Source organism: Cetorhinus maximus, chromosome 9, assembly GCF_964194155.1.
Source record: "Cetorhinus maximus chromosome 9, sCetMax3.hap1.1, whole genome shotgun sequence".
NCBI lineage: Eukaryota > Metazoa > Chordata > Chondrichthyes > Lamniformes > Cetorhinidae > Cetorhinus > Cetorhinus maximus.
This window is the reverse complement of record NC_135887.1, coordinates 34,603,917-34,616,497: the sequence shown is the minus strand read 5'-3', so window position 1 is coordinate 34,616,497 and position 12,581 is coordinate 34,603,917. Positions and strand designations below refer to the sequence as shown.

General features: G+C 42.5%; 1 protein-coding gene across 1 annotated transcript in view; it reads right to left on the bottom strand.

Moving 5' to 3' along the window:
- fkbp6 (FKBP prolyl isomerase 6) overlaps nt 1-12,581 on the bottom strand; it is a 74,224-nt gene that overhangs the window by 28,190 nt on the left and 33,453 nt on the right. The window contains exons 2-3 of the mRNA XM_078547837.1: nt 3,499-3,625; nt 2,664-2,781 (exon numbers count right to left, since the gene is read on the bottom strand). Coding sequence (XP_078403963.1) covers nt 2,664-2,781; nt 3,499-3,519 — 139 coding nt within the window. The 5' untranslated portion in view covers nt 3,520-3,625. The remainder of the gene's footprint in view (nt 1-2,663; nt 2,782-3,498; nt 3,626-12,581) is intronic.

Genomic DNA, 12,581 nt, shown 5'->3' with positions numbered 1-12,581 from the left:
GAAAAGCAGTGTCAGACACACAAACACTTGTTATTGATGGCTGCATTAGTTATTGTTCAAATGTATGAAAGACCAACAGGAAGTGTTAAAATTCTCAGATTGTGGCTCTAGATGGCACTGGTGCACTGCTGTTTCCCAGGAGCGAACAGACTGACAGCATGAAATGGTCTCCCTGTCACAAAACGCCAGGCTTGTCAATACAAGCTATTAACAGAGGATGGGTGGTACAGTCATTTTGTAAGGGAGTTGGATGTGGTGAGTAGAAGAGGAAATTCATTTCTTCAGCTAGTAGCTGGCTCAGTGTAACGTGTCACTGTGAGGATGGCTGTTCTGAACTTGAACCCTCTGCCATTCTACAGTTAGTTCTTTCTGTCAAGGGGTCAAGAGCCTTGCAAGTGTCTTTGCTCAGAACTCTACAGAGCAGAGTCCAGCTGGTGCTCTGATTTTGTGTTCGTGAAGAGCACAAAGGATCATCCATCAGCGCTATATAAAATCTCACCATACTGGTTACGTGTAGCAACAGCTTCCTGGAACTGTTCTCTCAATTTAACTCAAACACCACCTGCAGGCTTTACACTAGTGAGACATAAACCATTCCAAACACTGCCAGAATGCAGTCTAGGTTAGGCGTACAATTCTGCCACCTCTCTGCGTTTTAATTTCTGTTAGTCACTAACATTTCATCCAAGGCCACAATCCTCAGCAGGATAACTACTCACTGTTCACTTACAAGAATATTCTAACAGCTTGTGCCACTGACCAACTCTAGGCACGATTCCCCACAGGCTGATGCATCAACTTATAGTTTTAACCCTTTTAAAGAGAATAAGCACATGAGCCGAGATGGATCATACTTTCAGGAGAATCACCTTCATTAATCCATGTAACATAGCGTCCTACAGTTTTAAAAGGGATCTTTCTTTAATGGGGATTAAAAACATTGAGGGGCGGTGGTGGAATTGTATACCTGACCAAAACTGCATTCTGGCAGGGATTGGAACAATTTGCATCTCACTGGCGTAAATCTTGCAGGTTCTGCTCTCTGGAAGCTGAGATAGCAACAGGAGACTGTGCTTTCTCTCACTGAGCTACACAAGGATGAGATATAGCCACATGGAAACCCCTTCAGGCAAGTCATAAATGGAGGTGCAGTGACAGGTGGGACAGCAAGTCTGCCAGAGGTGGTGAAATTGACCTCCTCAGGATAATAAACCAGAACTGGAGACTGGAAGGAAGGAATTGTAGCGAGCAAGGCTCTGCCCAGCTCACCCCTTGTGGGCTCAACAATACACATCTTTACACCACAACCGGAGCTATCCATACCCACCTCGACCGAGTTTCATGAACCTTGGCACGTCCCTCTGCACGTTGGAGTCAAAGGGTTTGTCTGTATATTCACTATAGGCACTGTAATGAACTGCAACAAAGGAACACAGAGAAACAAAACTCAACTACAAACAAGACTTCAGGAAATGAGCCCCTGCAGATTCAAATGGTTCCATCACATGTCAAATGTCAGTGGCCATTACAACTGCTATCTCCACTGCCCATACATACACATTAGTGATCCAGCGCAAAACTTGTTTCCTCCTTTGCCCAGAGGCACAGAGATCATGCAGTTCAGTGCTCACTGGGAAGGAAACTAGGGCTTACTGGCCTGCATAGCTCACTGCATTTACCGACTGAACAAACATAAAAAAGATGGAAGAGTAAAGCAGTAATGATAATAGAAACTGGAAAAAGAGGTAGGAAATGCTGAAAATACTCAGCAGGTCCAGCAGACCTATTTACTTTACAGAAAAAAAGACGAATCCCTGATCAACAGCAAACTGAACGCATTCATATCTCGAGAAATCCACCCAGAGTTTAGTTACCGCTCCTCCAAAGCTGCAGACTTGTGTTGCACTAACTTAGCTCAGCTCAAGGCTGACAAACACAGGCTCACGAAGGCCATATGCCCCATCTAGCTGACCTCACTGTAGACATCTACAATCTCAGCATCCAACAGGATTCCAGAGTTTTTGCTTTTTTACGAGAGCGATGCTACTTCCAACAGTTCCATTACCGCCCAGACTGGTGTGATAGGGTCAACATGAATTTAGAGATCGCATCCCTTTGGAGAAAGCTATGGCGCAGGTCACTCCACACTGCTCAGTTACTGTTTCAAATCGGTGAACATGTGGGTAGATCGGAGGTGGGACAGCTAAAATGGAAAAAAGATTCCCCCTTTCCATAATAAATTCACATGTTACAGCCCTCATGGATGATTGCAGAGCAGGAATAAAGAATATAAATCAGAGTGGAAAGAACAGGAGGCCTTTGTAGTGAGGGTAAGGTTTAACCATCATGTTTGTACTTAAAGTGATAAAGGTCACCTTCTCTGAATTTCTGCCCCTAGTTAGTGGCTCCCTGGGCCATTTCTCATCACTGAGACTAGCTCATTCTGTGCAAGTACCCCTCAGCCTCCAACTCCTTCAGACTGACTGAGCTCAGCATTCCCTCTGGGAATTGGAGACAGTATCAGGAATTCACAAATGAAATGGATTAAAAGACTTAGTGTTTCAAGCTTTGCCAAGGTTTCCATGTAGTGACCCCCTGCATGCTGGAAGTCCTCTGGCCTGGGGCATTTCACAACTGTTCAGGGTACCAATAGTTGGCCATACCAGAAACTGAAGCAGTAGATGGGATAACACTGCCTGATCCAGGCCTAAGAAGTTCTTTTAATACACCACCATCGCCAGTCACATCTTGCATTCTCTGGGACATACAGACGAAAGGACTCTGAAATCAAAAGACATTAACTATCACTTACAAGTGCTATGTACCCCCAAAATTCATAATCAGACTTACAGTTAGCATTCCCAAAACTGAAGTGGAAAACACATCTTGTGTAATGAGCCACTTCTCCCTTCCTTCCAAGTATCTGCCACCTCTTCAAAAGGTGCTGAATCATGCTGGCGTACTGGCTATCCCACACACATTACCACAGCAGTCATCTTTCATGACTAAGAGTCATGGAGGTATCAAAGCCCAGTTCAGTCAAGCAATACACACTCAATATCCATTCATGCATACTCATTTAATAGGTGTCATTGGATGATTCAGGATCAGGATCCAGTACCAATTCTTTCCTCCTTTAGCCCCGAAGCACTGAAGCCAATAACAATGCCACGGAGGGATTAAGTTAGCTGAACAGAGTCTGGGAATTGTCCAGCACAACACTATGTGTGGTACACTTACCTACTGCAAAGTCAAACGCTGCACCAAGAAAAAAATACCACCATTTCAAGCTGCATCTAGAAAGCTGGGTGCAGTAATCTTATAGACACTGGCTATAGATTGGTTAGAGATTAAAGCAACACAATACCAGCAGATCCAAGTTATACTGCTGACTTCACAACACTCCAGGCAGATACTAAATAGGTTTATAATTCAGGTAGCTGACTGGCTAGCCCAATCTCTTGGAACAATAAAATAAACAAAATGAAAATGAGTTACCAGCTGGCCTGGCCCATTCATTCTGAGAACCCAGACGGAACGATGAAGGTCGATCTCCAGCAGCTGTAAAGAGTCCTAAATGGATAGGGCCTGGCCACTTGGTATGGAGCTTCTAATGGATGAAAGCCTGGAGGATAAATGGTCCAGAGTTTGAACATTAATCACTACTAAACTGGCAGTCTTGAATTCCACCATATATACTGGATATATGTGAATCTAAATTCACTTATGCTTAGTCCCAGTCCCCTTGGAACTGCAGGAATGGGATATCCCTGGAGTCAGGCCGGTCAGTGTAATGAAAACTCTGGGTGATTACACTCAGATTTGGAAAGACGGGATCAGAGACAAGATTCGGTGATTTAAGTTCTTGGACATTGTCCCATTCATTATCTACCTCTTATAAGAAATTAAACTGAGAAAGCACAAGAATTTTGATAAACAGAAAACGGCCATCAAGTTCAACAAGCCTGCCCAGCATTCACAGATCAAGCCTAACCAGGGCCCTCGTCACCACCGTCCCTCAATCCCTTCTCCCTCCAACACATCCAGCTGCTTCAAGCCTGTAAGCTCTGTGGTCTTCCTGGCGACTCGATCAGCTTCTGGGTTTCACCTGATTTTATTTCTTACTCTTAAGTTCTGATGTGTATTCTTTGGTGATCAAATCCTTCACCACAGGGAACGGAATCAACTGTGGCGATTCCCTTCATAATCCTAAAAACTTAACCCGTTCACCTCAGGGCTTCATCTTCAGGTTAGGACAATGTAATCTCCACGTGGTCACACCAGGAGAAGTGGGCTGACTTCTAGAAAATCTCTACTTTAACACATTCGCAAATCACCATTATTTCTTTCAAAAAGATTTGCATTTATATAGCGTTTTTCACAATCACTGGGTGGATCAAAGCACTTTGCAGCCAAAAGTACTTTGAAGTGCAATCAGAGTTGGAAAATAGGAATTTAATTAATTATTTGGCACCAAACTAATTAAAAAAATGATGGTGGAGCACATAGTTGCTGACAGCAAGAGTAACAATCAAGCATTCCTTAAAGCACCAAGCCTGACTCGCTGATCCGTGAAATATTATGTTATAGGGAAGCCAGAAATATACAAATCTGCTTTGACGTACATAACACAGTAAAACCAAATTATATCCTTTTGAATTCAAATTCCCATTTCTAATAAAAGCTCACAACATCAAAGCCTGCCATTTTGATAGCATTACCTCTTCTCAATCCCTGATGTAATTTCTGCCTGCAATCGTTTTCCACTTATCTATCCCGGTTTCGGTCTTGCTCCTATATATCCATGTGTAAAATAATGCAGATGGTAATACACTGCATGTAAATGTATTTTAATATCAAAATTTAATCTGGCCCAGGGTCTGTTGATGTAGGTTCCTACATTACTGATGCTTAGTTTCATTTCTTACTGAAAGCGACCTTTTAATGTTTTACTTCAGGGCATTTTTGTAGCGGTAATCTTCATCTGAAAGCTAAATTACAAAGCACTTCCTGACCTGTCAGGTAATGACACTGGGTGTGTTCTTCATCTTATTGCTTTTTGTGCATTAAACTTTCATTGAAAAGTAAATGAATATAAGAGGTTATTGGCCAAAACTGTCCCCAAGAGGGTACACAGTGAGCTTTTAAGAGATGACTTCAGTTTGTCCCAGAGGTAATGTGTTAAGTTTATGGCTTTTCAGACACCATCTATTTCAATGCAGTAACTAAAGCTGCCAATTAGAAGTCCCCATCTTACAACACAGTGTTCCTCATAATGCAGCCCTGAAGTCATTTGGAGCCCACAGCCTATCCACCTGCAGCCCTGTTGCCAATGTGTTTCTGTACCTCCATAGCCAGCTGTGGGACATTAGCTGGCTGCAATTCAGTGCCATCTCCTCTCCTGCTCTTTCTGTCCAATGAAAGCAACATGAGGAGGTAGAACTACCCAGTACCCATAGCAGATATGAAAGGGTTCCAATGTGGTATGCACTGCAACTGCCCTACGGTGACAAATTATAAGCTAACCATATGAGGAATCACGAGTGCAGGTCCATTCCCCTTCACTGAGGTACAGATGGAGCATTCCTGACTATGTTTATTTGAACAAGAAAGTGCTGGGAATTCTGACCAATCAAAAGAAACTGTACTAGGAGACAGCACAAAATCACAGTTTTAAGACCTGTTCCATTGTTGCTGGCTGCTTGTGGCAGGGAGAAAGGGCAACAGGGATGGTGGTGTCCCTTCATTTCATAGGTCGCCCAAAGAGTATGGGTATATAATTGGTGTTACTGTTGTAGCTACACATCACTATTTACCAACAATATCCAGAAAGAGTGAGCAGGATGGAAAGTTATCTGGGCCAGAGAATAAACAGACATTGGGGTATGTAGTAATTATGGTTTTATTTAGTGTGTGATGTACCTTTAAAGAGTAATACTTGTTAGGCAAGGCCACATGATCTGTAGTAACCAATAGGAGGGTAGTGCAGGCTACCTCACAGTCAATGTAGAGTTAGAGTTGGAGTTGAAAACACATGTGTAGCTGCTGCTGAGTATACTGTAAATAAATTTAATATTTCTACCCAAGAAATGCCTAGACATCAACTCTATCATTATTAGCACAACTCAGCTACCCTACACCAGGTTAGGATTTTCCACTTGTCCTATGGAGCAATAAACCTGCAAAAGAGGTCAACTCCACTACGACCATCTGAGAGATGCCTCTGTGCTTGGTGATGTGGCTTTACAGGTCAAGCTTTTAATGGATGCTGATGGGCAACTCAGTTTTGTTTTGTGCTCATGAAAGGGAGGAACCCCAAGAGTGTTTTCACACTGTGCAGAATGCCAATGAGGTCAAGAGATCAGTTTGCCTGCTGTTGACAGTACAGCATCAACATGAAGGAGTGCACATCTGACACATCAAGTCCTCAGGGCTGCTCTTCAACATTGCAAAATGTGGAACTCTGTCCTAATTGCTCTTCAACTGGCCCATAGGAACAGATTCAACAGTAGCTTTTATAAGGGAATTGAATAAATACTTCGAGGACACATGGGGGACAGCCAAAGAGTTGAACTGTTTGGATTGCTCTTCAGAAGAGCCAGTGCATATTTGATGAGTTGAACAGATCTTTTTGCGTGATAATATTCTATGGTTCCATAGTGGCATACTGGGAGACTGGCTGGCATAGATCATGGATCACCTGAGTGTCAGTCTCCTGGCACCCTGACAATAGCAAACAACTTAAGGGAGAGATATTAACTGGCTGCTTTTGAACAACTCCCAGCAAACAACATCAGAGTAGCATTGCAAGGGATGTCAAGGGACTAGTAGCAACATTTAACAATACCAACAACCCAAATGAACAAAATAAAAGGTTATTAACTATAGGTTTTTGTTCCGTTTATTTACGATGCAATCAATTTCTGTTCAAAGGTTTCACTTCAAAACAGTTTAGTTATTCAGTGCCATTTCTTGCCAGTAATCCACTGAGACCTTGTGGCCCAGAGGCCAGCCTCATTGATCACCCAATAATGACTCAGTCACTGAACCCAAATTTCTGAATGTATTACTAGGCTGTTTTTAAAAGGTGAGAGAGAGGAGATATGTCAGACTAAGAAGGTTGCAGTGTGATCAATCCATATCCAGACATTTGATCAATACATGCACGCAGATACAATACCAGACAAAGGAGTTTAATCTATTCTTCCACTGTATTTGTCACTTGTTCTCCTAGTCTACTGCACTGCAGTTGGCTGTCACCTTCTGGCATTGCAGCCAACTAGCCATTCTTGGTGTGCCACCCTAGATGATGAGCAATGGAAGAGGTTGTGGGGGCTGGGGGTGCGGGGGAAGGAAAGAGAGAAGAGAAATAGGATTTTCACAACTGGGGGCTTATCTCGTCCTCACCCAAAATCCACATGCACCCTCCAGTGACAGTCAATGCAATGTGAGCAGAAGCAATTTCTTTTTCCAAATTGAGGGGTACTGCGGTCAGTTATGGTACTGCAATGACTGCAAATTAGGGATTAAACTAGATTCTGTGTGGCACACCCGTGTGCAATTATCTAGCAAACCAGCATAGAACCAGACATCAAACTTCGAATTAGAGTTATCAAGCCCGAGATATGTAAATTTTTGTTAAGTAAAGCTCAACAGATGAAAAGCAGGTAGATGGAGGTGAGGTATGGGACCAGCAATGATCTAATCGAATGACAGAGCAGGTCTGAGAGGCTGAATGGACTACTCCCATTCCTTATATTCTCAACTCCAAAGGAGAGGAATGAATACAACATTCAGGGGAATACTGTGCATTCAGAAAAGTTAAGAATAGATAAAAGAAAGGAGGCAGTGCAGCCAAATACGTCAGGAAGGTAAATAAATTTGTTCACTGAGAGTCAAAAAATGACACATGTTACTACTCTGGATAAATATCTCTAATACAAAAATATCTAAGCTATCACCATGGCACGCAATCCACCAGAAGGAGAATTGTCCACTCTACTGACAGACAGGAAGGGGATGCGAGGGCAGGAAAGTTATTGAGTGGGTAACTTCAATCAGCCCATTAATAACTGGGAAAAGAGGTGATTTGGCATTCCAGCTGTTAATATGGTGCAGGACTGTTTCTAGACCAATGAGATGTAGCATTCTTCTTGATTTGGTGATGGTATTGCTGAACAGCATAGGGAAAATGGAAGTCATGGCACAGCAATCAGAGAATAATCAAGTTCAACGTGAGCCAGGATTCAGAAACGCCATATCTAACTTTTTTTAAAAAAGGCCAATTTCAATAAAATGAAGGAACTCAGACAAATTGATGGGGGGGGGGGGGGGTGGCAGTTGTTCAACTTTTGAGCAGAAAAAATGGAACACCCTCAAAAAGTGTAAGTGTAAGCATACAGGATAAATAAATATTTAAAACCAAGTTCACTCAGCCCAAATAGACATGGCCCCAAAAAATCAGAAGTAAAATAAGGAAAATGACCTCTCCAAATCTTGCAGGAAGGAAGATGTGGACTCTGCTGAACTCCATGATGTATTATTGGCAGACTTCAAAAAAGGGATTTGACAAAAGCTATTAATTGAGTTCAACATTAAAAATGAAATTAGATAAGGAATTGGCAGCAAGTTAGAAAGCAGCAGACACTTGTTAGAGAAGATATACCGGGTGGGGGTTGGAAAAAGTACTAAATGGGATGCCCCAGCATAGATACTGGAACCAATACTAAGGGAAAGCTGCTGAAATAGCTGAGAATGAAGTTAAGAGATTAAGAAAAAAAAATTACAATAAAATTCCATGCTCAACTGTCCAACCAGTGCAAAGCAGCAATTAACAACTAATACACACTGAAACTCTCAGAATAATAGAATGCAAACCAAGAGAAAGTTATAAGGAAATTGCACATTGTCAGACCACATTTGGGAGTACTGTGCATGCAGCTCTGCTCACCTTTACACAAAGGTTGGAGATACATTATCAAATGATGCATGGTAGATTTACAATGGGGCTAGATATACATCATGGGGTGAAGAGGGAGACTAAGCTGGTTACAACTCTTTCCTGCTTTATATCTGATCCATACATGATCAGAAACGTCCATGGTGCTGGTTCAATTTTCTAACAGGTCATCCCTCACCTTGATAAGCGGTAGGCGCGCGCACACACACACAAAACAAGTGCATGCTTTTACTGGTAGACCGTCCTGTATATATTTGATTTTCCTGCAGCCAAGATTTTCCAATGGTTTTTCAATCATTAGAATCCAAACTGCTCCCATGTCATTAGACAGCAGATTATAAGGGAACAGTATTTATAAATGAGCTTTATTATACTAACCTCAGATGTACAGTTTACCTCAGCTTGGATTTGTCACAGCCATTCACTCTGCATGAAGCAGACAATGGCAGGATTCTGCAGTGAAGGCTTTCTCAGGGAATCCTTCCAAAAATGACCTTCTCCAAAATCCTGCATTTGCATTTCAATCCATATGGGAGATTAGCTGGAAACCTTTCAATGAAGCATAGTAAAGCAGCTTCTATATTGACAATGCCTCCTAATTAAGTGATATTACTTAGCATCATTTGTTGGTGTTGAACAATGAATGGCAGATCAGCATTTATTTCCTGTAGGATTACGATATTCTTTCTCATCAACCAAGAAAATTTGATTAGCCCCAGTCCCCATTATAAATGTACCAGAAATTATACAGTACTATTTTTCCTAATTAAATGACATTAGTCCAATAAGTGGGGACAGAACCATTTTAATCTTTGCAGCTGGTACTGCTAGTGACCGTTTTGCTTATCTTCATAATCCGTGAATATTCTTCCCATTAGCTCTTTCCTGCTGTATTGGTTAATGCGATCACCCCAAGTCCCACAAAGGTAACAACTGGGTTAGGAGCAGGGCCAGAACTGGATTCTGATGCAAAAATATGTCAATGCGCAGAAGTCTACCAGTATCTGCTGCGAGACAAGACAGAGACACCTGATTTATAGGCAATAATATAGCCTTGACAGTTATCAATAGGTTAACATTTCACATGGGCACTCATCAAAACTAGGCTTACCGAATCTCCAGGCTTGCCCCAACAATTGAAGATTAATCTCCAGGACATTCCAGGGAAAATAATCATAGGGACATCAAAAAAAATCATCAAACTTCTTTTCACACTTTAGAAAAATGTGGTAAAGTTATGAATAAATTGGAGATGCGGAACATGGCCGTTTGAATGGGCAGGCCTGTTGGGGGCAGGATACCATTTGATGAAATCTCCAAGAATATGTCCAAAATTGGCAATTTTAATCAGAAATCAAGACAAGATCTTGTCTATTTACAGCTTTTCCTGTTTTATTTCAGATTTCAAAATTCACATTTAAGTTATGAAGAGAGGTTGGATAGACTTGGGTAGTTTTCGTTGGAGCAGAGAAGACTGAGGGGCAACCTGATTGAGGTGTACAAGATTATGAGGAGCATGGACAGGGTGGATAGGGAGCAGCTGTTCCCCTTAGTTGAAGGGTCAGTCACGAGGGGACGCAAGTTCAAGGTGAGGGGCAGGAGGTTTGGGGGGGATGTGAGCAAAAACTTTTTTACCCAGAGGGTGGTGACGGTCTGGAATGCACTCCCTGGGAGGGTGGTGGAGGCGGGTTGCCTCGCATCCTTTAAAAAGTACCTGGATGAGCACTTGGCACATCTTAACATTCAAGGCTATGGGCCAAGGGCTGGCAAAAGAGGTTAGGTAGGTAGGTCAGGTGTTTCTCACGTATCAGTGCAGACTAGGGGCAGAGAGGGTAGGGTGGCATGTGGATAGGGCAGGTGGTGGGTGCAGGGGGTTCAGTGTCTGTGATTTGTGGGGAGGGGGTGTGGGGAGGTGGGTATAGTTGCATAGTTACCCGTGACTTAAACCAGGATTTTTCTGCCTGACATTTTCTAGGTATCTACCTAGGTAAGTAAGTCTGCACTGTTCGAAATTTCCAACTCTAACTCAAGAGTTGACTCTATCTCACGAAGAGACTTTTGGGAGTGTCCCAGGAAGCAGGGGAATTGCCCATCGGAAATTCAAACTTCCTGGGCAATTCCCACAGAGTCAATGCATTGGGGCTTCTGAGGGCCCGCAGCACATCTTCCAGGATATATCCAGCCTCAACTACAAAGAGATCAGAAGATCTGGGCCAAACTGGTTACATTATGTGAGATACATGAACAGAAACAAGTTCTGAGATCAAAAGGCCTCCATTTTTTAAACCACTCATGATACAAGTAATAAAGTAGACTGCCAGTCCCAGCAAATTTTGCTTTCAAGCTAGCTGTTGCTAAGTTAACTGGTCTGAACTTTCTATGTTGCAGGTTTTGTTTGCAGATTTATACCTCAGCTAGAATCGGTCACTCGTTCTCATACAGATCTGAACCCACCACATCTACTGACAATTGGCGTAACCCTACACCTCATTAATACCTGAAAAGAAATCCCAATCAGCGAATGGTATTGGTGGAAAGACCTTAAACTACGCTGAACACACAGAAGAGCCAAAGTGAAATGGCACCAATCTCACCCCATCCTACACATGAGAGTTTTACTTTCTCAATGGGGGCCGGGGGGAGGGGAGGCGGAGAGAGCTGGGCTGCATTCATTCTACCCTCATGACCACTTCTCATCCCATCAGCTCAAATTTCCGCTCATCCATCGCTGGTTGAAACTCCATTCAAATCACTCATCAGAAGTCCCCACACTGAATATGTTTATCCTTCTTTGTTTCCCCATTTACAGTAACCTCACCCTCCGACCCTAACGTCTGTGCTTCTATTTATAAAGCCCCAGATCCTACATGCTTTCACAACTCAGAAGCAAAATACTGAAGATACTTTATTAACTGCTTTGTTCATCTGTTCTGCCACATTCAAAGGTTTGCACACAAATATCACCACTAACCCTCAGTCTGTTTTTGCACAACCCCTTTTAATATGTAACATTTGGTTTATATTCATCTCAAACATTTTGGTGTTGAATTTCATCTGGCACGTGCCCACCAAACTGTCCATGTCCTTTCGTAGTGTATCATTATCCTCCCTCACTGTGCACTACGCTTCTACATTTTGTCTCATCTGCAAATTTTGTGCCCAGGACCACCAAGTCATTACTGTATATCAAAAACAGCAGTGGTCCCATACTGGACCTGGGGAACACCACTGTATACCTCCCTCCAGTTTGAAAAATAGCCATTTACCAGAACTCGGGACCAATTTTGAATCCTTTTATCCCAGGAGCTTCAATTCTGCTAACAAGCCTATTATGTAGCAATAGTAATAGACCAGCTGTTCAAGTCAAATCAAAGTCATACATGAGACCAACAAGCATCAGTCACTACTGGGGTACCAATAATCTAACAATGTACTGAATGAGACAAGTGGTGCTCTTCTTTCCAAATTGCCTCAGGCTCCCACCCTACTCTGCCAGGCAAGTCAATCAATGGATGGGGTCCTATCACCCCAATCACTGGTAAGGGTACAGTGCATTCCATCATAAACGTCAAGAATGTGGCTTTTATCAAGACCCCCAAATTATCTGTTTGGTTTTTTAATA